Source organism: Erithacus rubecula (assembly GCF_903797595.1).
Source record: "Erithacus rubecula genome assembly, chromosome: Z".
Lineage (NCBI taxonomy): Eukaryota > Metazoa > Chordata > Aves > Passeriformes > Muscicapidae > Erithacus > Erithacus rubecula.
In genome coordinates this window covers 30,318,081-30,343,482 of record NC_136661.1, presented here as the reverse complement: position 1 = coordinate 30,343,482, position 25,402 = coordinate 30,318,081, and the positions used below count along the sequence as shown (strand labels likewise).

The following is a 25,402-nucleotide window of genomic DNA, read 5'->3' as shown; positions in this document are numbered from 1 at the left end:
GGTCACCCCTGTGGCCCAGCAGCAGCTGCAGCAGTGCCCACCTGGCTCAGCAGGCTGTAGTCCAGATCTGTGCTCAGCTTCACCCCGCTGCTGCTGCTGCTCAGAGGGGGCAGCCAGTGCTGGATCATCACCCTCCGTGCCTCCTGGCTGGGCAGGTCCACCAGGATCCTCTTCTCCAGCCGCCGCAGCATGGCAGAGTCCAGCTCCCTGCAAGCAGAGCAGCAGAGGGAGTGTCTCAGCACATCTCTGTCAGGAGATGTGGCTTTCACAGCAAGATACTCACCTGTAGCTATGAAAAAAAAAAAAAATTACTTATTTAAAAATAATTATCCAGTGTATTCCCGTTCAGTGATACGCTACTTGTGACACTGATGCTAACAGTAATGATGAGAAGTTGTGGTTTCCATCCCTTGCCCTGGTACTCTTGCAGCATGTCTCATCAGCAGCAACCTCTCCCTTTCCCCCTCTGCTGTTAAGGAGTCACTGCAAATTGCCTGTCTGGGGCACTCTCAGGACTAATTAATTGCTGCTTAGTAAGGGATGCTCAGTAGGTATAAAACCCAGACTGAAGGTCTTGGATGTGTGGCTGTGTATTATGGCAGAACAGGAACCAAGCTGAGACTCCTCCAGCAATACAAATTCAAAATATATTTTTATATTTATTTATATATTTTATATTTATTTATATTTTAATTTTTTATTTATATTTTTATTACTATGATAAACAGAGACAAAGGACATTATCCTTATTATCAGAAAAATGTCATGTGTAGGGTGAAGAGGCTGGATAAATATTGTCAGTGAGCCAAAAACCCTGATTCTGTCAATGTCAATACTGGTTATGATGTTTGGTCTAAAAAAAGTTAAGAAAAAGGTCCTGTACCAATCTTTCTCTACTGGGCCCATTCAGTCACAGACTCCTTATTCCAGTTTAAAATATTATTTAGTCCTCATACCTGGCAAGAAAATCTCATCCAGGGGCAGCCCACTTCAAAGTTTCTTGTGCAGGCAGAACAGAAGCCCCAAGCATCATTTCCACCTGTGCTGGCTGAGCATGAGGAACCAGCTGCTGGAGGGTTCTATCTGCAATCTGGGACTGCAGATACACTTAAAAAAACCTGTCCCATCCTCAGTTCTCTTGGTGAAATATTTTTCCCAGCAAAGTCAACATTAAAGCAACAAATGGAGTTTCTTGTTTGTATTTTAGTTCACAGGGAACTCAAAGCCAGCTCAAGATGGATTTGTAGCCCAACACCAGAGCTAATTTCTGTCACCTTTGGTGACTTGTCCTTATTTTTTTAAATACCAAATAAAAATTGAATACCAAATCATATTTTTCTATGGCACAGCATGATGAAGAAACTCAAAAATGGGCTCCCAACAGCATGCCTGGCTGTCAGCTCTGCAGGAACAGAAGTGTCCCTCTCCCCAGAAATGTCTTGGTTTGGGAGACCTTGTTCCACATGTGCTGATCCAAACAATGAACACAAAAATCAGAAAACCAGAAACTCAGAGGACAACAGGAATTCACTCAGATCCACCCCTGTGCTTCTAATCAAGGCCTCAGAATTAAATACCAGAATTTTTTAACCAACAGGTGTTGCTGCATTGATATTACTGATATTTTAGGCTGTTTCAGGTACTGTGCAATGTCTCTCACAGAGTGACCCACCTAGCATAGATAAAGAACCATGTTAATCTCCTTTCACCTTCCAAATGTATTTTTCAGCTGAACTTCTTAAAATTGTCTTGCTTGGCTGGAAATAATTACTCTGGCTGGTAACACTTTTCTGTTATTTATCCATATTAACACCCACATTAACATCTGTGTTAAAAGGACGGAAGTTCTCAGGGTTTTAGAGGTTTCCACACAGGTACTCTAAAAAGCCTTTGCAGGTAAAGGCCAGACTCTGCAAATAGCCTGTAAATCCTCCAAATTATCACATTTTCCATCACTCCTTCTGCTTCAGGCCCCCCAAGAACAGAGTTTCATGGGCTCCTTTAACCATGTTCTGTAAATAAGTCTCCAACAGAAGTCTCTGCTCTGCCACAGCTGCTCTGTGGCTGCCCCATACCTGAAGTGTTCACAAACAGGGTGCTTGAACAACCTGGTCAGTGAAAGGTGTCCCTGCCCGTGGCAGGAGAGTGGAACTAGATGTGCTCTAAAGTCCCTGCCAACCCAAACCACTGTGATTTTGTGATTCTGTGATTCTGTTTATCCAGAAGGTTACAGTGACCTGTTGGCTGAAGAGGGAAATAAAGAAACAATGTTTTTTGTTATCTTGAGCGTTTAGGTTGTTGTTGAATTGTTTTGTCAGTCATCAAATGTAAGGTTAAGTGACATTAACCAGAGCATAATACAAAGCACTGAGCCAACCTAAATATTCTCTGAAACAACAGCTAATGGAAGTACTGAGAGATGCTCATGAAAAGATAAACAAAGCTCTGCAGATTCATAAGATGGATGACTTTTTGCAATAAACATTAGGAGGCATCACAGGTTCACAGAATGGTTTGGGTAGGAAGGTCAGAATCTATTGGTGTGCACCCAGCTTCTCCTGAGAGTAAGGATATGAAGAAAACAGCACTGCAATGAAAACTGAATTAAATGTGCTGATACACTAGCAAACTATGTGAATAAGGATCTCTTTATCCCTTCACTAATTAGGCCTTTATTTTATTTACTTACATTCAAACATTTCAGCAAGTAATTAGTCAACAGAAACACCTTTCAGATGAGCAGCAGAAAGCAGGGCTGGGCAGCAAGCACAGGCTGAAGAGGAAGATCAATAGCTGCAGTGCAGCTTAGGACAGTGTAAAGAGCTTTGTTTAGGCTTCTTTTCATTCTTCTAAAAGCAGCTTGGTACTAATTTTTTTCCTGATCAATAAATATCCATGTTAAACAAATCTCTTGAAATCCAGCTTAACAAATGTTTCAAGAGCATGGGGCTGCACTGTGAAGCCACAATTTAGGTAGCAGTAGGTATTTTGAAATTTTGTTACGAATTATTCCTGTAGAAACGAAGTCTGGTCTGACAGTGGGGCTGAATGTCACCTAATACTCATAAACATAGTCTGAAAATATATAGTTTGGGTCCTAAAAGAGGTTCAAAACCTGCTAACCTCTCTGGAGGCAGATAATCCCAAATTCCTTGACGCTGGAGAATCCCAGTGATGTGAAAGCTCAGGCTGTCACCAGGCCTCCCATCCCCCTCAAACACTTTTCTAAGCATTTGCCCAGTCCCTTCCTAAAGCATTTTCTCTGTGGTAGGCACATTTCCACCAGGCAAGAGAGAAAGTCCAAAAGGAAATTTTAAAGTCTCAGGTATAAAACTTTCAGAATTGAACATCTCAGCTGCCATTCCTGTCCCAACACAGACTGACAGCTTTCTTTCAGTGCAGGCCCCTCAAAACAGAAACCTTGTTGTTTTGTCTCAACCCTAAAAAAAGGCTGTCATTCTGGATGTTTCAAAGAAGCAATTTTGCAGAAATTAGAACTTCAGTGTTATCAAATGATCAAAAAGCAAATACATAAAATACTCAAAACTGAATTCTGTATATTTCACACAACTTCCCAGAAAGATTGATTGTGTAAGGCTGATACAGAGTAACAAAACACATGCAGAAATCTCTCTGCCTGGATAATTATCTCAAAGGATAATTTAAGAGACCACAGAAAGGTGTAATGAACTGCTCAGATCTTCTTCTAAAAGAGCAACAATGCTGCAATAATATAAACATTTATAGTGTATTACTAACAAAGAGACAAATGTGTTAATACTGTATTAATTCTCTTTCAAACTTAACTGTCCACACAGAGAACAGTTATTTTTTTCAGCACTTTCTTACAAAACTGGAACACAATTAAATCAAATTCAGCTCAGTTCCTTTTATATATCTACTGTAACAAAACGGGGTGGATTTTGCATTAGTTTAAATTCATGAGTTTGTGCAAAACATAAATCCCTGAAACCAACACACAGACTTTGCTATTATGGCTATTAAAAAAGAGCCCATGGTGGCTCTGTACTTGCACTTTTGGGCCAGGGCAGGGACCAGCCTAACTTGGAACAGCTGACTTCTACACAAATTTTAGGTGTCCACACAACTATTCTCTCATTTAAAGAGCCTGAAGACCCTGGACAAGACAACCTAGGCTTACCTGCCACATGGGGCTGATTGAAAATATCACTTTTGAGCCTCAATTCTCAGGCAAAAACTCCACTTCTATTGCTTAATTCTATCTGCCTGTTCCCTGTACCTTTTCAGCCAGGCCTGACAAAAAGGGAATGAGATGACAAGAGGAATAAAATGCTACCACAGACTTTGTGAGAGAGCATTTGGTGATATGCACAACTAAAATGTGCATTTGTATTTTCAAAATAATACATGCTCTAGGACTTTAGATTTTTTATAAATACTTAAAGGGAAGCTGCAGTGGTTACACACAGTTCCAATCTTAAAGTGTTTTTTTTTCTATACTAACTTGTATTGAAGAAACTAAAGAATTTTGTCCCTCAACTTTTCAAAGCCACATTTGATACAAATAAAATCCAACATTCCTATTTATGGAGTATCCTTCTAAGCACCAGATGTTTTAAGCACCTTACAATTCCAGGCTGAAAACCCTTCTTAGCTTAAACATAGTAAATAACTTGCCTATAAAGTCAAATACTCCATTTTAAATATTAGCAGCTGGTACGACTAGCATATGTTGACTTTATTATGGATTATTCTCATGTGACACAAATAGCAAGAATTGAAGAGTTTAAAAGTAAAAGCTCCAAATTAATCTTTAAATGCTTTAACCAAATATCAAGGCTTTTTCTGCAAAAGTCTAAATAAAATCTTTATCTGTGCTTAGAAGCTCATGAAAATGTATTCAAAACGTACTCTCTGGATATCTTACCATGGCAGATTGGAAGCTGCTAAAACAAATACAAGATCATCAGATCTGGCCAAGCCATCCATCTGCACCAGTAATTCTGTTTTCATCCGCCGACTTCCTTCATGTTCACCACTACCAAGATTCAGAGAAATATTATTTGCTCAGTGCATTAATCATCTTTATTTATACAGTGCCATTCACAGCAACTGAGCCCTTGTCACAGTTTTGCCCCAGTTCAAAGCATGATTAAGCTCCATTAGCTAACATCTAAGCATTAAAATCAAGCTTTCTAATGATTATTTAAATGGACTCTTTTCAGTGCATTAAAGTGAGGAGAATTCACTATTAGTGAATTTAAAAAAAAAAAAAATATTTTTTTCTTCATGTTAATCTGTATGCAGAACCAAAATTTACTGCAAAATACCTAGGGATCTAATTGATTGACTGATTGATTGATCAATGGCAGGGAATTCTTCTAATAGTTGCCATTAAATAACTGGTGTGCACCTACTCTTCAGGGTAGCATTTTTCTGTGAGTGAATGTGAAGTGACCACAAGAAGATAAACCTACTACTGAATTCAACATTTTGCAAAATGTTCTATCAAAAGAAAACAGAAAAATATGCCAAACTGATATGAATTTAGTAATGGGGCAGAGACCACACAGAAAGAATCCTTCTTCAAAAGAGGAAAACTTAAGCAAAGTGCTAAGAATTCTGGCCCTGATACAGGTAATGTGTTTTGCAGAAAACCAGCTGGAACTCTTGGTTCCAGATGTGAAGCTCTTGGAAACTCCTGGATCAAGCCCAGGGAAAACATCAGGACCTTAGATGGTAAGGGCTGCAGTTCAGGTTTAATGACTTATTTCTGCAAAGGCATTCAAACATCAATGCCAAGTCAGTATTTAGTAAGTACACGTAAAAATAAGTAGAACATCTAGGATAAAAGTCCTTATTAGAGTATATAACCCAGTGATGTTAATGAGAGCTTTTAAATGTACATATGAAGGACAAATTTGGCTCATAATTTGCATCTATTAAGTGAGAATGACTACAAGTAGCATCTTTACAACAGGGAATATTCTATTTACAAACAGTAAGCATAGAATATAGGCATACAATATAATATAAATAAAGTGATCATGTAATTCACTGTATGTAAAATCCCCTGTAATGGGTTCCTAATAGTTGTAACAATACTTTTATATTTCTCCAGCTTCTTTCTCATCCCTAACCTTTTTAATGTGTTTTTAACTAGAAACTGTCCACATATTGGATTCCAGTAAAAACATACTCCTACTCCTGCAATGGGAGATGCTGACAATGCCACCAAAATCTGCCACTGATGAAAATGCTATTCCACTGCATACACTCCCTATTACTCTGCTATGCCTATGTTCAAAGTGTCACAAAATAAACTGCTTCTTACTTACCTCTAACAATTCACCTGTTGTTTCCCTCACCCCTGCCCTTTATTCCCATTTCAAATCCCTTCAAAGTACAGCACAACTGGTTACAAAGCCCTGCACCTCCCTTCTTTCCCCTTGCTGTCCCTGTAGCCCCTTGCTAATCCTCACACAACCTCTCCTGCTTCTCTGCTGTGACACACCCACTGCACCTCTCTCCTTTAATCCCCACAGTGGCCCCACCAGTTACCCAGGAGCAGTGCCTCTCTGACTCATAACTGACTCCAGCTCATCCAGGAAAATTGTGGAAGGAGCGTGGTACCGGGCGAGCTCGAACAACACCTGTCAGAGAGAAGAGCAAATGTGAAAGAGAAACTAACACTAAAGGGAACTGGCATGGAAGATAAATTAACAGCACCCACACCCCAAGGGATATCTGCTGGGAAAAAGCTCTGGGTAGGCTGAGGATCTCTGAATCCTCTCAAAATCTGGGAGGTTTGTAAAGGAGATAGAAAGAACACAGCCTTGTAATCCTGTCTTTATGTGTAAATCTTTCTGTCTAAATCCTATCAGAGTGCCCTGAGAATAATGGGATAGAAGAAAATGATCTATCAGAGGATTCTGAGAACTCTTAAGTTGCTATTGAGATTAAACATGTGCCTTTTGTTGTTGCTCCATTTGTACTATTTTTTTTTTAAATAAGGATTTGAGGGAAAAAAATTGGAGGTCAGCTGAAGCATAATGAAAGAAAATGCACTGATTTTTTTGATAAGAATCAAGCACTCATTTTTTTTCCTGATCAAAACAAACATAAATTGCTTGAACAATCATGATTTTAAAAACTGAACTATTAGGCTGAAACAAAAAAAGTGGATCTGTTCTTTGGAGAACAAATTTTCATCTAATTTTCTGTAAACACAGAGAGGTCTATGTTAGAAATAAGAAAACACTGTCAGTTCTTCTTGAATAAACTGGTTTTTGAGTTCTTAGATAAGTATCATTAATAATATATATTAGTCCAGCACTCCTAAATCTGAACACTTAAAAAAATAAAGTTTTTAAAGATACATATTATTTTCATCACTTTGAGCATGAAACACAGGGATTAAGTTATTTTTCCCACAGAAAGAAGTAGATCTTGACCAGTATACAATTTTACAAGAAATATAACATATAAAATATATAAAATTACAGAAATATGCTGTAGAACTGAGAAAAACAGGATGACAGATATGCCTCAAATGACCACAAATCCAATATAAACTTCCCCCTCACCAGCCTCATGTGATTTTAGGATATAAAGTCACTCAACACTTTTGTTACAAGTCTCCCAATCCACAATCTTACTTCATTTTTTGATTCTGCCATAAGTTTAATTAAGGGTAAAGTTCAGTATCAATGCTTGTGCTGCACCATGTTCACAGAAACCTTCAGGATGATGGCAGCAGAAACCAGATTGTCCCCACGTACTCATATCACAAAAGAAAATTCCAGGAAGCTACAGAAACAGATGTCAAGAGGATCAGTAATAGAGAAAGGGAATGTCAGAAGAAAAATATACCATTTTAAAGGACACAGGAGGCAGGACAAGTAAGTGTGCTGCAGCCATTGCCTACATTTCAAGAGAGAGTAATAATGCCATTTGCAGAGAACAGTTTGCTATGGTTATTTGTTTCCAAGAGCTCTGCATTTACCTGAAGTGCAGCCCAAGAGATGAGGATAAGGCAGGTTAAGGGCTTGTGGATTTCCACTGAAATGGGCAAGGATGCTACACCTGAATCCCTGATTTTTTTTGTACCATAAGGGAGCCATGCACACACCTCACTAGTTTATACACAAAAATGCATTTAGTTATTTGCCAGCAAACTACCTTCCTTGAAACAACATTACATCTGCATTTCACTGGAAGATATTTGTGACAAGGGAGTTCTTTGCCCACTTCATGCCATGAACAACTTGGGAATCTAAATTATATTTTGCAGTGTGCCTAGGAGCCAACCCCTGCAAAATGGATGTGAAATGCTCTGAAGAGGTCACCAAGCACACACTAGTTTGGAACTCTGACTGTCTGACTCCTCATCAAGCAGTCAGAGATCTTTGCTGCCTTCAGAACATCTGTTCCATCTCACATTACAGAACTGAAGACCAACAGCAAGAATCCATTGTGAGATTTCTGCAGAAGTGATATTATTCCTGCTTTCTGAACTAGGTATAATCAAAGTCATGTTTTGTCTAAACCAGGAAAGGTTATATCAGAGGAATCCTTGTTTCTGTGTTGAACCCCAGTCCTTCAAGGGGGAACATGATGTTTGTTAAAAAATAATGAATGAGAGATAATTCTTACCCGGACAAGTTTTTCTGAATCACCCCTCCACTTGCTGACAATGGTGGATGCTGATATGTTGAAAAATGTTGTATTGCATTCTGTGGCAACAGCCTTAGCAAGCAAAGTTTTCCCAGTACCTAAAAAAAACCCAGTGCTTGAGAAAATCACCCTCCAAAGGAAAAAAATGCAAATGTTTTAATAAATTCCCCTCATCCTACTACCAGTCAGGTAAAAACAGTAAAAAACTCATAGATTGATTTGGGTTGAAAGAGACCTTCAAATGTGATTGAGCCCAACACCCAACAATGAGCAGGGACACCTTCCACTGTCCCAGGCTGCTCCAATTCCCATCCAGCCTGGCCCTGGGCACTGCCAGGGATGCAGGGGCAGCCACAGCTGCTCTGGGCACCCTGTGCCAGCCCTGCCCACCCTCCCAGCCAGCAATTCCTCCCCAATATCCCAGCCAGCCCTGCCCTCTGGCACTGGGAGCCATTGCCTGTGTCCTGTCCCTGCCTTGTCCCCAGTCCCTGTGCAGCTCTCCTGGAGCCCCTTCAGGCCCTGCCAGGGGCTCTGAGCTCTCCCTGGAGCCTTCTCTGTGCAGCTGAGCAACCCCCAGCTCTGCCAGCCTGGCTCCAGAGCAGAGGGGCTCCAGCCCTCAGAATATTTTGTGTCCATTTCAGGATTGTTTGAAGAAACTCAGTCAACACAGAACTGCAAATGCATTCTCCAAATCTGGAAGTAGTGAATGCTGAAATGGTCAGATGCTTTCTGTGGCAGAACATTTAAATAATCACAGAAGAAATGGAGTTCATTGCAGAGTCAGGCTTTGCAACCTGACTCAGGTGCTTCTTGTGCCCTCTGCCCCCTTCCAGCCACATGCTTGTGTCAAAGTGGGGCAGAGGGAGCAGGGAAGCTGCACCGACAAGGAGAATATCCAGCTGGAAGAAGGCAAAACTTCCACCCCAAAACAACCCCTAAAAGCAAAAGAAAGGAAGGACATTTTTCACTACAGAGGTAAGTCCATGGCAGATTTATTGACGTATCATAGGATCATGCCAAACTTGATTAAAATGGTCCAAGATGAGTAAAAACAGAGATCTGAGTTTTCGATCTCCTGAATTGTTAGTGTAAGTACTGTCTCTGGAAGATTTCAGGTACAAAAATAGCCAAGACACATAAGAAAGGCCAGGTTTGAGTGTCAGAGATGGACACAACCATCCAACATTCTCTCCTTTTAATTTATCTACAGAACATGTTCTTTTTTAACCATCTGATCTAGTTAACATTGATGATTTATTCACAGGATAAAACAAGAGGCAGTGACAAACACCAAGATGTGGTAAAAAGCTCTCCATACCTGGTGGTCCATACAGCAATAATCCTTTCCAAGGGGACAGAATCCCAGTAAACAGCTCTGGATACTGCAGAGTCAGAAAATTAATTCAGGGATTAAAAATATATAATCTAAAACAAACTGCAAGGGATTGTAGTCCCCACCTTCACTGCTTCTAGCACATTCAAGAAACATAAGAAATTTTAAGAGAGGCATAAAACTACACCAAAACAATGTCACATGTATGATATGAGTACTGAGAAAAATGCTGTATTTATTATTTGAAATCTGGTTTCAGTGGTTTGTTCATTTTTTTTTCAAGTGCAATTGATGTGAGATTTTCTTTTGTAAGTAATTTCCCATGGAATTAATATAGGCCAAATCCAGCACTTCTTACAATGCCAAAGGTGCCAAAGGATTGGACCTAACTCTTACAATTTTAATATTGAAAGATGATTTTCCTGTAGAAGAATGCATGTTTTCTCAAAACTATTTAGCACCTTACCTTTATGGGGTAAACAACTGCTTCCTTGACCAGCCTTTTAGCTGCATCCAGTCCTATAATATCATCCCACTTCACATTTGGCTTATGGAGATAAATGTCCTGCAACACACATCACATCTCGTTAGCAAAACTCCTTCTGCAGTTGATAATGAACTCTGGCAAAGCAAAAGGATGACTCAGTGATAAAATAATAGTGCTGTTAAGTGATACAGGCTGTATTATTTAACCCTAAGTGCCAGAGACCTCCTAGGAGAGAAACATACACAGCAATCACTTCTCCTCCAGGCCCCAGGTTCCCTAATGTATTCCTACCAAATGTAGGTGCTGAGCAGATCTTCCTCAGATCTGTTTTCTGCTAGTTCAATTTAGGAACCAACCAACATACCAAAAGCTACTGGGATATAAAGGTTCACCAATCCTAATATTTTGTCTCTATTGTTGCAAGTACTGGATGTGTAAAAAAGAACTAAAAGCAATCATAGTGACACATTGGTTCAAGTTTACACCCAGTAATTAAAATTCTTCAGTAATTCAAATTACATCTGAATCTTTGAGATGAAACACCTTTTTACATTCATTCTTCAGTGAATTTTTCTTCCCTCCTTTTTAAACATTTTTATTTTGTAGTCACAAGTTCCACAGTTCACTCACGTGCAACATGAAAATACTTTGGTTTTTTTCTTAAACTTGATGCTCAGTAACTTTATGGCTGCACCATTAGTTAAGTTAGTTAAGATTAGTTAAGTTATTACCTATTGTAATGTAAATAACTACTTCTTATGCCATTACTCATGTTTTAAGTAACAGTGAAAAGTTTTTATTTACTCCATGCTATGCAAGATTTTATATGCTACAAGAAAAGCTGTGAGAAACTCTGCAAGAGGAATAAATTTTTCCCCTAAGCATCTGTCAAAAGATAGACAGTAATTAGTCTATGCCCTTAAGCACTCACTAAATTAATTTCATTTAATTCATCAAACTTTTCAAATCTTCTATGAATCTTTCCATTTGCCTTCATAATATTTTTGGCTTTGTGTTCTAGGGCTAATTGTTCTGCAAAAAATATCATATCCTCAGTACAAATACTCAGAATAAATTCTGCTCTCCAACAAAAACAGTCCACACAGACTGAAGGAAAATTATGTGGTTGTATCCAAGGGGAAAAGTTGATTTAATACAATTTAAAAAAATTATTTATATAGAGTAGATTACACTTTCCCTTTCTATTAACAGTGAATTAAGATGAATCATATTTGTTCTATTAAGTAGAGACTTCCATAACTGTTTCCAAATTAAATTAGATTGTGATATGAAATAGATATAACATGCTATTTATTTTTATTGATTAATACATTGTTGATTACCATAGCAACTAGGAATATACCATAACAGAGCACAGTTCAAAAAAGCACACCATAATGAAGAGAAAGCAAATTTTTATTGCTTTTTTTTGCTAATGTAACAACAAGAACAACATTACTTTAAGGTCTACCACAAATAAAAGACTAGATAGGGATTGAAACAAATGCGAATTTTCTTACTTTAAAGGTGGAAATTTCCTATGACATTTAAGTTCTACTAAATGTCAAATGCAAAACTTGTGGACCAAGAATTTGGACCATACAGATATAAAAATCCGTCTGCAAAAGTCTTCCAGGCTTTTTAGAAAGATGATTATAAGCAGGTTTACCAAAACTGATACCACTTGTGATGTTTATATGCACAAAGTCACAACACTACCAAACACTGTGGTGCTATGAATCCTTTGGGATGATTGACTCAGCCCTGGAACTCTCAGGACAGGAGAGACCCCGAGGGGCTGGAGCGTGTCCAGGGCAGGAACGGAGCTGGGGAAGGGGCTGGAGCCCCAGGAGAGGCTGAGGGAGCTGGGAAGGGGCTCAGCCTGGAGAAAAGGAGGCTCAGGGGGGACCTTGTGGCTCTGCACAGCTCCTGACAGGAGGGGACAGCCGGGGGGATTTGGGATCTTATCCCAGGGAACAGGGACAGGGGAGAGGGAACAGCCTCGGGCTGGGCCAGGGGAGGGTCAGGAGCAATTCCTTCATGGGAAGATTTATCAAGTCTTGGCACAGGCTGCCTGGGGCACTGTGGAATCCTTATCCCTGGAGTTTAAATGCCATGTTGATGTGGTATTTGGAGACAGGGGTTAGTGGTGGCCTTGGCAGTGCTAGGGAATGGTTTGACTTGATGACTTTAGATGGCTTTTCCAACCTAAACGATTATCTGATTCTAAACCATTAAGAAATATCAGGATTTAATTATAATTTTGGTAGATGCTATATAGTAGATACATTCAGAATTCAGAAATTGCTGACACTGGCACACCATTGACACTGACTACAGCCCTGGGCCTGGAATGGAACCTTCACTCAAATGATGGAATCAAGGTTTCTCCCACCATCTGATCACAGCTAGAGAAAACATTAGATAATAGTTGGTTTTAGCTAATATATTTAAATCTCTCTTTTCAGTGATGTATTGTACTTTTTTTTGTAGCAAAGAGGAAAGCCATGATAGCCTGCACAACATGAATAAATTACCTGTTCCCCATTAGAAAGGAAGGGTCTTAATTATTTCCTCTCACTGTGCATCAAAAAGAAACATCATTACATGTAAAGAAATTATTTGTTGGGGAGCTTTGTGGAGAGAAAAGTAACTTGCACATTCAAGAATAAGCACTGTCAGTGACAGCAAAAAGAAACAAGCAGCATTCCCAGATGGCAAAGATTACCAATATCTCTCTACAACTGACATGGAGATCTGCTCTTACTTTGCTTACAACCATTGCAAGTTCCCTCATCTCACCAGTCATGCCAGTAAAAGCACTAAGAGGTTTCAATAATCGTTCCTAAAAGAGAAAAACATAAGTTCTTGTCAGACTGCAAGTACTTATAGACAAACTATTAGGTATTTGTTAAAAATCTGCTACATTGTAGTAATATCAACTTTTAAAGCTGCAGGAATATGTGTAATAATTAAAGTTTTGAAGTAAATCATATTTGCAGTAAGTAATCTTTTCCTCTGACAGAATCTAACCCTAATCAACTTTAAAATGAGCAACATTCTCATTGCACTTACAGTCATAAATACGTCCTACACAGATTAAAAGGAATGAAAAATGCAACTGAAGGTCACTGTTCTGTCACAATTCTCTTTTTGGACAGTTTCTTCAGGTGTACAAGTTGCCAGGCAGACAAGCACCATGAAAGCTGCATGCACTATCTGAGAAGTTCTAGCTTGTGGCTGGAGCGTTTACAGAAATTTTATCTCAACCATCAAAATTCTATTGTTGTCTCAGCTGAGACAAATGCTAGAGACATACAGAGCTGGAAGGAACCAGGATTTCACCCCCAGAAGTTCTGCTTTTTTAAATTTTTTTCATTGTAAGGTCTCATTTTTTATTTGTTGCATGCTTTCATGTTCAGAAATAACTGTCATCAAATTAGACCACTATCAAGTATGTCTGTCTCTTCAGGGAGGAAATACATCTCTTAGAAATCCAAGGCCTTTTTTAGCACTTGGGAAAAAAACCCAGCATTGTTGTAGTATTTTATTTTGTTCCTGGATGTGTAAAACTCAAGTTCATATTGATTGGATGGAAATATAAATAGAAACACTTACTGATGGATCTGGATCACAATTAAGGCTGTTCAAGGGAATTCCATCTGGTGATACTCTGACAGCATCCTGAATCATCTTGTGGAAGTCAATTATTTGGCCCTAAAGGAGAAAAAAATGTTGCTCTAGGCTTTGCCACGGTGGTAGCACTACCCTTAAAAATACAGTGGACCAAATTTTGCTTGCAATTACAGCAGGTGTTTCCTCACTGCATATACAGTCTGATTATGGCAAAAATTGACCCCAAAAACCATGGTAACAATGGGGATAGAACACACAACAATTCAATAATAACTGTGGAGCCTTTCATTACCTCATTTAGGAATTCAAAATTTATCTTCAGTCATAGTTATTTACCATTGAGTTTTAAAAAATGAAATATTCCTCTCAGCATATGTTTGAAATAGTATTTAATCAAAAAGTGCCTCCTATGCAAAGAATTATAAAACTTTTTATACAAAATTATAAAACTGACTCTTCAGCTGATTATGCAGAAACATTTTATATAAAAATAGACAAAAACCCCCCTAGCATTTGATATTTTTGAAAACCTCTGTGGGTTTTTTTCCACATGCATGTTTCTCTGACAAACCACATACCAGGTTTCCACCAACCTTTTTTGGGTGACAGCTGTCTCCTCCAGTTTTGCTGATTCCTGAGATGCTTAAGCCAAAATCAGACTGATCCAGAGTATCTGCACCATCACTGTTCTAAAGAAGAATTACTTTCAAAACATGTGTTGCCAAACAAATGGATTGAAGATATTACATTATAACTATCATTCCATCTCTTCACACAGGCCCAAATGAAGTTCTAAGATAAATATTCATCATTTAAACACCACTATTCATTTAATTAGACTTCACCTGACTGGTGGCAGCAGTGAAATCCATGGCTCTGGAGCTCAGCAGTGAAGTTATTCCATGTACTGAGCAGAAAACTGCATTTTACATAAGAAGCAACTCTTATGAACAGTGGAAATGACAGGCCAAGTAAAAGGCACAGCTTGTCAACTCAGAAATTAGGAGATATTTTAGGATGATGTATTCATTTCACAGCAGTTATTGCTGTAAAATTCAAAAGCCAATGTTTTAGGGTATTTTAGGGGTAGCACTAGGTCAGAGAAGAGTTCCTCTTGATGCACAAATATAGCCAGGCCCTTAAAAAAAGGCTGCAGTAGACACAGTGCTTGCTCAGCAACCTGCTGTTCCTGCTCCACCCTCTCTAAAGGGAAGATAACAAATTAGATTTCCCAGCAATCTCACCAAAATGGGACTCTCAAACCTGAACATTAGAAAGTCAAATTACTTCCCCAGTCTCAAACAACTTACGCACTGTGAAGATGCTTACAACTGATACCACACTTTCTTCTTTATTTGTTTGTTTTGTTTTCTGGCACAAAAGGATGAATATATTGGTATTAACAGAAAAACTCTGCTTTCAGTATAGGTTGGATTATATGCCTCCTTTTCCTCTAAGTTTTGGCTGTGACTGCCCCCAAACTCACGGCCAGAAATTCTCTCAAAGTCTTGCACCTACAATCCTTTAAGTGACATAATCAGCAAATCCCATTAATTGCACAATTATTAATCGTGTGACTCCCATCCTCTTGCAAATCACAGACAAAATCACATTAATTTCAACTGTACTGCTGCCAAAACAAAACATCTTTAAACCTGTCTGGGGCTCTCCTTGGTGGAGGATTTAGGTTCTGCTGTACTCCCAGGTGAAGTTTTTGTCACTGGTTGTTGCACTGTCTGTTGTTTGACCCTTGGTACATTTCGAGAAGAAGTTGCTGTCCTGGAATTAAGAAAAATAATGCAAGACTTCCATGATTTACTTTTATTTTTTTCTTCAAAATAACCTAAGCTTTCAAATAAAGCAGTTTTAGGCTACCTTTGGTCCCACTGAAGTTACGGTGCTAATTTCAACCACAGCAGAGTTCAATGCTTACTTTTTTCAAACACCCCACCCCACTTTATCCACACTGCTGAAGCTCTGCAATCAGGGAAATAAGTTCCTAGTTTCCTCTAACACATACAGAAAAAAACCACAACACAATGTCAGGAGCATGGATCTAGGCTTTGATACTCCTCTGGTATTTCAACATTATCATAACCACTGTGTATATTTGCTTTCACTAGGAGAATTTTCTGCCCAGAAAAACATCCCACACATTTCTCTCACCTTCTTGCTCTTCCTCCACTTTTCAGCTGTTGTTTATTTTCTGCTGTGGCAAAATTAATATTAAAATGGAAAATAATTAAGGATATAAATTTGAATCTTTTTTCCCCTTTAAAAAATATTCTTAAGCACACAACAATTACTTTGGAAATAATCATGCATAAACAAGTACAGTGTGAGTATAAGCACTGCAAATTTGCAAAAACTTATTGAAAACAAACTGGTATTGGTGAGAGTGGTTTTGCTTCAAGCTTTTTACATCTTAGCTCATTCAGTATTTGGTTTTTCTGCTTACATTTTAAAACCAGTATCATGTTCACAGTAAATGGACACTACCAGAAATTAGATTAAGTACAATAATTTAATATATCACACAGAATGCTTATTTAATGCTAATATTTTTTTTCATTGCTGAATTGGGAAATATGCATTTGTCTTACTCCTCTGAAGAGGAATCAAGATCAACATAACAAGACAGAATAAATGTCACATTGCAATAGTGGTAATCAAACTATGTTATCTTTTGCATTTATATAATTTTAAACAATTGCTGTCAAAGAGAGCATTTTTTAAGCAAAATGTCAAACTCGCAAAGCCCAGATGTGAACTCATAAAGCCAAGAGTTTGCATGCTACCAATGTGCCCCTGCTTGGTGCAAAACACCTCTCCTTTCAGAGCACAATGCTCTTCTGCTCATGATCCTCAGACACTTGCAAAAATAACCCTTCCCAAACATCTCTTTCCCTGGGGGAGCTTGGGAACATGTTGTGTTTAGGGGCAGCAGAGCCAGTGGAGCAACCTGTAATCTTTTGGGTATACCTACAACACTTCCAACTGGAATTCAGCATGGAAATGACCAACTTGCCACTATAAGACTTGCCAAGAGTGCTGCAAAGAATTCAGCAGGAAGGAACACCATGCCAAGGATTTTGTTTAGATATGCAAGTCTGGCCACAGGCACAATTTAGGGCATGGTGCAAACTATGTGCAGAGCAGGAGAAGAGCCTGCTTATGCTTTAGGGGAAAAGGAAGATGCCTCCCTGCCAGCATGGTCACAAATCTGAGCTTAGGTAATAGCACACTGCTCCATGCCTAAGAAGCTTTACTGACCAAAAAAATGCATCATGAAAGCTTTTAAGAGTCCAAGAGTGGCTTTTTGAGAATTCTCTTTCACTAGGACTCAGTCTCAACTACTGCTCAGTTTCACTACAATGTGAAAAAGTGCTTTGTAATACATTTGTAATCATAACAAGTCCTTTTTGTTTTGTCCTGCAGGGCTGCTCTTCCTTTTTGTATTAATACCAATCCACAGGTTCTAAAAGTACATGCCTTTTTCAAGCAAATAATCACTAAACCCTTCAAGCTGGAAAACATCTCTAAAACCATCCAGTCCAATCACTTCCCTACCCCTGCAGTGGCCACCACTGACCCACAAGTGCCACATCCACATGTTTTGAACACTTTCAGGGATGTTGCTCCACCTGAGAAGCCTGTGCCATGGTTTGACACCCCTTTCCATGAAGAAATTTTTCCTAATGTCTAATCCAAACCTTTATCCTTCAAGCTTTTCATCATTTACTCTCATATGGTTGTTCTTACAGCTTCTCCAAGTTACATTCTGTGCTCAAGTGCAAAACCATTCAGGCTCTCAAGGTCGTAACAGGATGCTCATATTCTGATTTTCCTTATTCTATAATGTTCATTTACTGTTCTCTTCCCATGAGAAGAGAGTGGATAAACATAATTTCATTTATAAGCCGCAATGTCATAATGCTTTGTGCTTAGCTGACATTTTCCAATTCCAAAGCAGCTTTCAAAAGACAGAAATATGCTACCTTCTAGTTCCTTTATGTAAAGAAAGAAGGAAAGGCAGAAGGGCTCAAAGCCACATCTCTCAATTCTGGTGCCTTGTGTGCTAGAACTACAGATCTGTAATTGTAAGTGTTGGAACATTAAATACTGAAGAGGGCTGTAAGCATAGCAGGAAAATACACATTTTAGACATTGGAAACAAAAGCTTTCATTTTGGAACAGAGCCACATACCAGTGTCCAGGACCTTTTTGGTAATTTTAGGATACTTTTGAAATTTTACAAAATAGTAGCTTTCATATTCCATCAAAATTGTCTCAAGATCAATGTTGTCACAAACTTCAAATCCTCGTAAACTTAATTTTGCCTCTTGTTCCAAAGCATTTGCAGCATCAACATACCTGGTGATTTAAAAACAAAACAAACAAAGATCAAAAATCCGAGAGTCATTATCTTACTCTGCTTTCTGAAGAAGAAGCAAACAAGGCACTAGTAAGCATACAATATTTTTAACCTGTGCACAACCCCATTTTTACAGAAGTATAAACTCTATTTTAATAAGCTAAAATATTTTAAAATTATACAGGGATTTTTGTTTCAGGAGCTGAAACAATTTAGCAAAGCAATTTGCGATGATTTCTTATAGTAGTTTACCACTTCCTCACATCAACCCAAAGGCCCACACTGTCCATTCAGGACAGAAGAGAGGACAGAAAGATGTAGTACAGCAGGTCAGATACATACAACTCCACAAGGGTAGAGCACTATTATCTAAAAAACATACCCTTCCTCGATTAAATAATGCAAAATTAGAATGAGGAGATTTTTCCGACGAGCTTCTGTTCGCATCTCCTCCTGTGAATTAAGACAGAACTCTAGATCAAATGTAATATTCTCTTTATTGCTGTAAACAGCATCTAAATGTAGCCTCTGGAAACAAACAAATTAACACAACAGCATGTAAGAACTGTAAAACAACTCACTGTTAATAAACACAAGGAAAGTGGTTTTCAATCTAATTTTTCTTACACATTATCAGGGCTATTGGATGGGTAGAAACCTTTTCCTAGAGAAGAGATAATTACTTTAGGGTTGAACAAATAACTTACTTCCTTGACTATGATTATGTCTCCCAACATGTTTAGAGTACTGTGAATTTCAAGGCAGGACTCTTGCAAAGCTCAATGCTTCAGGGACTATGCAAGGAAACCTTGTGCTCCATCCTGGCTTTGTCCTTCCCTTGCAACCAGAAACCTGTTCTCTGAGTCCCTGGAGAAGGGGAGCTGGTGAACAGGTCTGGGATCTGCATGACTCTCCTACAAAGAGCAGCTGCAACACTTGCTGGCACCTCCTATTTCAAAGGCCTTGATGTATAAACACAACAAATGAAACGCAGACACTGGAAGAATCAGTGCACTGGAATAACATGAAACTTGCACTATTTTAACACAGGACTGACCAAAATCAGGACCCAACATGAAGAAATTTCAATATGGAGTCAGTTCCATGGATGTCTTGGCACAGACTGGAGAACCCAAAGTCATTCACAAATGGTTCAGTAATAAAAACAAGGCAGCATAAAACATCCTTGTCTTCATCCAGTGAAGCTTCATCTGAAAGAGTATCAGATGCAGTATCAAATAGAAGAAAAGGGGCTGTGGAAACAGAATCATGTAAGATGATGGAATAAACACTTACTCTCAGTATATGTTCAGTGTCTGCAGAAAACTTCTGAGATTTTTGGGTCATAACAGAAGTTGCTACAATGAAAGCTCTAGAAATCAGCACATGGTTTGGTTTGTCTCACTGGGATTTGTAACTTTTCCACAGGGGAAGTAGGTATGGCTAAACACACAATTAGGCAAATTAATGACTTCCCTTTTCTTTCAGGTTAGGAGACATTGGGAGTTGGATTCGATGATCCAGCCTGAGGTATTCTGCCTTTCCTGTGATTCTGTGATTACTTGTGAGGACCCAGTGTGAACATGAAGGAGTGGCCCTTAATAGATGGGCAGAGAGCAGCAATTGCTGTTGCTTGCACAGCACATACACCCCTGATCACACTGCATAATAAAGCAACACAGGCTCCTGCTTCCACCACCAGCTCCCCTCCCTTCTATCCCAACCGAGCTGCCTGGTGACAAACAGATTTCTGTCCTCTTCCTACTGCAAACAGAGCTCCCCATCTGTATCAAGGACTTGGGCTGCTCTCTGCCTGTGCCTGGTGCACAAAGATGCCAAGGAACTACTACGACCAAGACTGATGTTTTTAAATCCCAGAAGATGTGCAAAAGAAATATACATACATAAAGACAATTTCTCTATTTTGTCCTGTCTCTTGGAAGAGAGAGCAATTATAGCAAACTGCTGACAGCAGAGAATCGTTTATTTCAAAAATCAAAGGTGATTTTCGGGTGGTGCAAAACCAGTTTACTTCTTTATGCACCATCCCTTTGTTTGGTTAGACCTCCTTCTGCTCTGTAAACAGAACTGGGTATCACACGGCAATCCACTGCTAATTTCAACACCTGAGACAGCACCATGAGGTACTGTTTTATTTTAAAATAAAATCTGCCAGCCTGTAAAACTACTGGATAGAACCGGGAAAAAGTATCCCATCCAGCAGGTATTTCCTATATTTGCTTCAGTCGTGGGGCCATCTAGTGTCACGACTAAGGAAGAGCTGGGGTTTGATTTAACATTTCCTGTAGAGTCAAAGTGTATTGGCGTTTCACACATTGCAAAAAAAGATCCACAGAATGCTACTCTGGTTTACTAGAATGAAGTCTAAAACTGGCTGGGGAAAAGGAAAAAAAATCATAACCCCTTCCTACATTTACTACCCTTCACATCCTCTTGAGAAAGTGTTTCCAAAAGGAAGCTACAATACCACTCCAGTGGTGGTACAAAGGTAATTTATCTGAGCCATTTTGGGGAGAAAGGAGTGCTGTGTAAATGTTTTGTAGATAGGTAACTTTCGAATGAAGCAGACTGGTTCCTGGGAGGTGCTGCAACAAGAAATGAATCAATTCTGAGAATTGGCATGAGCAAAGAGAGAACACACACACTCTGAGACTGAAAAGGTCTTTTCCTTCTTAATCTTCTGATATGCTGGTGCTTGGAGAACAGATTTTTGAATTGTCACACTTTTACTATTTCTCCTGGATGACCTGACTCTTCCAAAACACACCTGGAAGTGCAAGAAGGAAGCTGGAGTAATCACTTGCTGAGAATCCCACCTGTACATCCTTTGAAATGCAACTGCTCCTGAAGGTTTATGCTGAGAAAGGTTAACTGTTTTATTTACTAACATATCAAAGGGCAAGGTTACAGCTACCTTTGAGTATTTAAAACACAGTATGCAAACAGAGTGGCTGCCACAGAAGACAAGCACATCAAGAGTTTCATGTAATAAACATGGATATTCTGACAAGAGAGGAATTGCCTCTGCCTGATGGACTGACAGGGTTCATGATCCATGCTTGGAACTTCCCTTGAAAAGAATTTGTGCTCTGGCATGTCATCTGCTGCTGTTCATCCCCTTTTGTTACTTCTGCTATCCCTAAAGCATTTCAAGTTCTAGTACAAATGGTGATACAGTGACTGGCAACATCTCAAGTGATTTAAGTACAGACTTGCTTTGTGGTAGGGTAGGGTAACTTTATGTCTACATGCGAGCCATCAACTTCAACCTTGACATAGAAACATTCTTCCCGTTTCGCTGACCAAACAGAAGGAAAAAAGAACATTTACATCCCAAAAGAGCCTCATCTAAAAATGAGAAGAGAGTTTAGACTGAGAGGTTAATTCTGTCTTTAACCTTTGTCAAGAAGAATGCAAACAGCCGTGGCTGATTTTGAGAAGTCAGACATGTGTCCAAAGAAAATTAACTAAGCTGTTAATCAGTTGATCAACTGACAATGACTTGTATAAAGTTGGACCTGAAAAACAAAACTGAGATATCTCTGGTAGCCCAGTTCTGTGAGTGTTTGATTAAACAAAGAAAATCAAGCATCTTTCAACATGCAACTGTTACAACTCACAAATCTGGAGAACCAGTGGAACATGGATCATTGCTGACCAGTCACACCAACCCCTTTCCTGCATTTTACTGTTATTTTAGCCCATTATGATTTCACCATTATTTTAGCACACACTCTTTCCATGAGGCAGATGAGTCTCTGTCTGTGTCAGTGCCACCAGCAGCTTTATCTGTCTCCTTAAAAGAGCTCTCTGACCACCCTGGTCTAATGTCCTGTGCTCCAGTTTGTTCTCTCAGGACAGACCCACTGCACTTATGTCCACAAAAAAGCCTGCCTGCCACAGCCCAGGCAGATGCTAACACTGCCCAGGGCTTCTGCAGTGCTTAGAGAGGAAATGCCAAACCTTACACAGCATGAAAAAAACGGGAGCACTTACTAGTGCAAAGTTACTTAAAATTCAGTTTAGCTTTATAGTGATCCAGTCTCCCTGTTTAATTAGTATTTAGAATTGCATGTTGTTTATAGCCACTGGTATTTCAATAGATGTTTAAATGTTTAAAGTTTAATAAGCTTCTGTTCTTAAAAGAACAAAAAACCATATGTAATTAAATTTTAAATTACTATAGGGGATTTTGGGGTTCATGAAATTAATAAAACCTTAAGGCACTTAAATGTGATCTTGTTTTAAGAACTAAATAGTTGAGCACTTAACTAATTAGCTCAACACTTATAGTGTTATTTTCTTTATTTCTACCTTAACAAAAGAGTGCCACATATTCCTTTTTTTTTTTTTCTTTTTCATTTTAAATTAAACTCTAATAGTTGTGCATCTTTAGGTGCAATTGTTTGTTTAGTAATTTCCACACCTTTCACTAAAGTGCATTTACATACTAAATCAACAAAGTCTCTTGAGCAATTTCCTGAAATTAATGGACCTACTAAAAGATTAATTTAACTCAGTAACATTTCATTATCATTTGACCCTATGTATTCCACATGAATATGTTGGGATAAAAAATAAAAAGCTAGAAGAGTAAGTCATCATCTGAGGAGCTTGGGAATAAGAGCTGCTCTGTCTTAGTGTATCCACTCTAAGAATATCCAACAGGGGCAGTCAGGATGTGTTCAGAAAGATCCCTGATTAGGAATTCACACAAAAGGCAGCCAGGTGGCTGTGCAATCACACAGGGAAACCATTGACCCCAAAACACACACAGAGCCCCTTCCCTCCTTTTCTTTGGGATCCCAGGGTGCTGACAAGAATGGATTTCCTCAAAATCAAGCTGACACCATGTGCCAGGACAGAAAGGCTTGATGGGCTCACCTAGTTTTATTCCTCCACCACCCTGTATTCCCAGTTTTACATTCCCCACAGCCCTTTGCACCCTTGACAGGCTTTTAGAAGGCTGAATGTTCAGCTCTTGTCTGGCTTGCTGGCTGTACTTTTGAGAAACACAAGCAGAGAATGGAACTGGTGAGTTTTAAACAATGTATAACTTGGCTGCCATTGAATAGAAATTCCCAGGACAAAGAAAGGGCGCTTTGCCCTCTTCTCTCTTCCAAATTATACAAGGCTGCTGCAAACAATAGAGTTGCCAAAGTTTTTCAAGGATTACAATAAGCTTTCATAATTAAAGACATACAGTAAGCTCACCATAGAACTTATGACTAGGAACGAGAAGAAAAAAATCCTCTTGGCAGCTTCAGGTGGTTCTTCAAGTCACTAATCAAAAAAAGAGGCTCCAAACGTCTGCTCCTCTGCAAAATACAAATTACTCCCTTCTCCCTTTACCCAAAATATAGACTGTTATCTTCAAATCCATCGTGCCAAAAGCCTATGGAGAAGCCAGCTTCCCAAAATCACATCAAACCAAATCCTGTGGCACAGCTGACAGGGAAGAACTCCTGTGCTCCAGTTCCCAGCCCCACAAAGGTTTCTGCATTTAGTATCCAGCACCATTCTTGGGACAAAGGCCATGTGAATCCCCACTGGTGAGGTTAAAAACCAGGCCCCCTTTTCTCCTCTCTTCCTGCATGTTGATGTGTTTCAATACCACACCTTCAGACTTCTCGGTGGCTGAGATCTGAATTGTTTAGGGCTCAGAAAGAGACTGTGCTAGAGGACCCCATTCCTAGGTAAATATACCTATCCTATTAGCAATTCCTGAGGAGAGGAAACTGAAGGGAGGCACTAGTGACCAGTGACAGGACCCAAGGGTACGCAATGGAAGTGGGTCAGGAGAGTTTTAGGTTGGATATCAGGAGAGTTTTAGGCTGGATATCCCCCGGAGGGTGGTCAGGCACTCAACTCCCCAAGGAGTGGTCCAAGGCTGTCCAGGAGTGTTTTGACAATGCTCTCAAGAACATCGTGTGAATGCTGGGGCTGTGCAAGGCCAGGAATAAGAACATGATGATCCTTGTGGATACCCTCCAGCCCAGAACATTCTATGGTTCTTCAAGAGGCTGACGTAACACCAAAAATTCAGGCTCAGGATCTTCCCCAGAAGCCTCTTTGTGAAAAATCCTGTCCGTTTCACTCTCAGGTGGGAAGAGGGATTGGTGTATGCCTAGCACCCCACAAGCCTTATGGGAAAGGTTCTTAGCATCCCGGCTGCCTCTCTCCCTTCTGGTGTAATTTAACCAGCAGATGGAACCAAAAGAACATGTTATGAAATTCAACAAAATCTTTATGTTTCTGGGCTTTATAGAGCAAGAACGACAGAATCATTGAATCACAGGATGGCTTGGGTTGGAAGTGACCTTAAGACCATCCAGTTTCCTGCCATGGGCAGGGGCACTTTCCAGCATCCTAGGTTGCTCCAAGCCCGGTCCAACCCGACCTGGCAAAATACCAAGGATGGGGCAGTGCAGCCGTAACTTTTTGAAACAAGGGCGAGTGGAGGAAGGACTACGGATTGTCTCCTCAGGCCGTGCACACTGTTACAGAACCACTTAGACAAAGCCACTGGGGATCCACGCCCGCGCCCGCCCATCATGGTTAAAAACCGCGTCAAGCCCGAACCCTCCCCCGCCATGACACCAACAACCCCTGCGCATGCGCACAGAGCCCCGCCCCCGTTGACATGGCAACCACGACGCGCAACCACGACGCGCAGCCTCCCTCCCCGGCGGTTCTCACCGCTTCCCTCGCCTGGTGGGTGGTTCTCAGCGCCTGGCAGGAGAGCTCCATGGCGGCAAGAGATGCCGTCGGGATTGTTAGCGGGAATGCCGCCGGGAATAACGCACCGAGCGCCCGGACCCGTTCCCCACCGACCCCTGACAAGCACAGGCGCGCCCCGCCTCCTCAGCGCAGCCAATCAGAACGCCGGAAG

General features: G+C 39.9%; 2 protein-coding genes across 8 annotated transcripts in view; one reads left to right on the top strand and one right to left on the bottom strand.

Annotated features, from left to right (window-relative positions):
- The window catches only part of KATNAL2 (katanin catalytic subunit A1 like 2), a 27,514-nt gene extending 2,172 nt beyond the window's left edge, over positions 1 to 25,342 (bottom strand). The window contains exons 1-15 of one of the 5 annotated variants that reach the window (XM_079330357.1): positions 25,210 to 25,331; positions 23,725 to 23,793; positions 18,872 to 18,942; positions 18,322 to 18,488; positions 16,281 to 16,323; positions 15,770 to 15,893; positions 14,708 to 14,803; positions 14,097 to 14,195; positions 13,246 to 13,323; positions 10,458 to 10,556; positions 9,977 to 10,040; positions 8,638 to 8,756; positions 6,544 to 6,635; positions 4,910 to 5,020; positions 42 to 207 (exon numbers count right to left, since the gene is read on the bottom strand). In XM_079330357.1, coding sequence (XP_079186483.1) covers positions 42 to 207; positions 4,910 to 5,020; positions 6,544 to 6,635; positions 8,638 to 8,756; positions 9,977 to 10,040; positions 10,458 to 10,556; positions 13,246 to 13,323; positions 14,097 to 14,195; positions 14,708 to 14,803; positions 15,770 to 15,893; positions 16,281 to 16,323; positions 18,322 to 18,488; positions 18,872 to 18,942; positions 23,725 to 23,727 — 1,332 coding nt within the window. In that variant the 5' untranslated portion in view covers positions 23,728 to 23,793; positions 25,210 to 25,331. Of the gene's footprint in view, positions 1 to 41; positions 208 to 4,909; positions 5,021 to 6,543; positions 6,636 to 8,637; positions 8,757 to 9,976; positions 10,041 to 10,457; positions 10,557 to 13,245; positions 13,324 to 14,096; positions 14,196 to 14,707; positions 14,804 to 15,769; positions 15,894 to 16,280; positions 16,324 to 18,321; positions 18,489 to 18,871; positions 18,943 to 19,546; positions 19,566 to 23,724; positions 23,794 to 25,209 lie in introns of those variants that run through there. The other 4 variants (XM_079330355.1, XM_079330356.1, XM_079330358.1 and 1 more) reach the window with 4 other exon arrangements.
- PIAS2 (protein inhibitor of activated STAT 2) overlaps positions 25,259 to 25,402 on the top strand; it is a gene marked incomplete at its 5' end in the record, with an annotated part of 35,190 nt that continues 35,046 nt past the window's right edge. For all 3 annotated transcript variants that reach the window (XR_013777160.1, XM_079330345.1, XM_079330344.1), the window contains one exon: positions 25,259 to 25,402. Coding sequence is in view for 2 of the 3 variants with exons in the window: in XM_079330345.1 (XP_079186471.1) it covers positions 25,259 to 25,402 (144 nt within the window).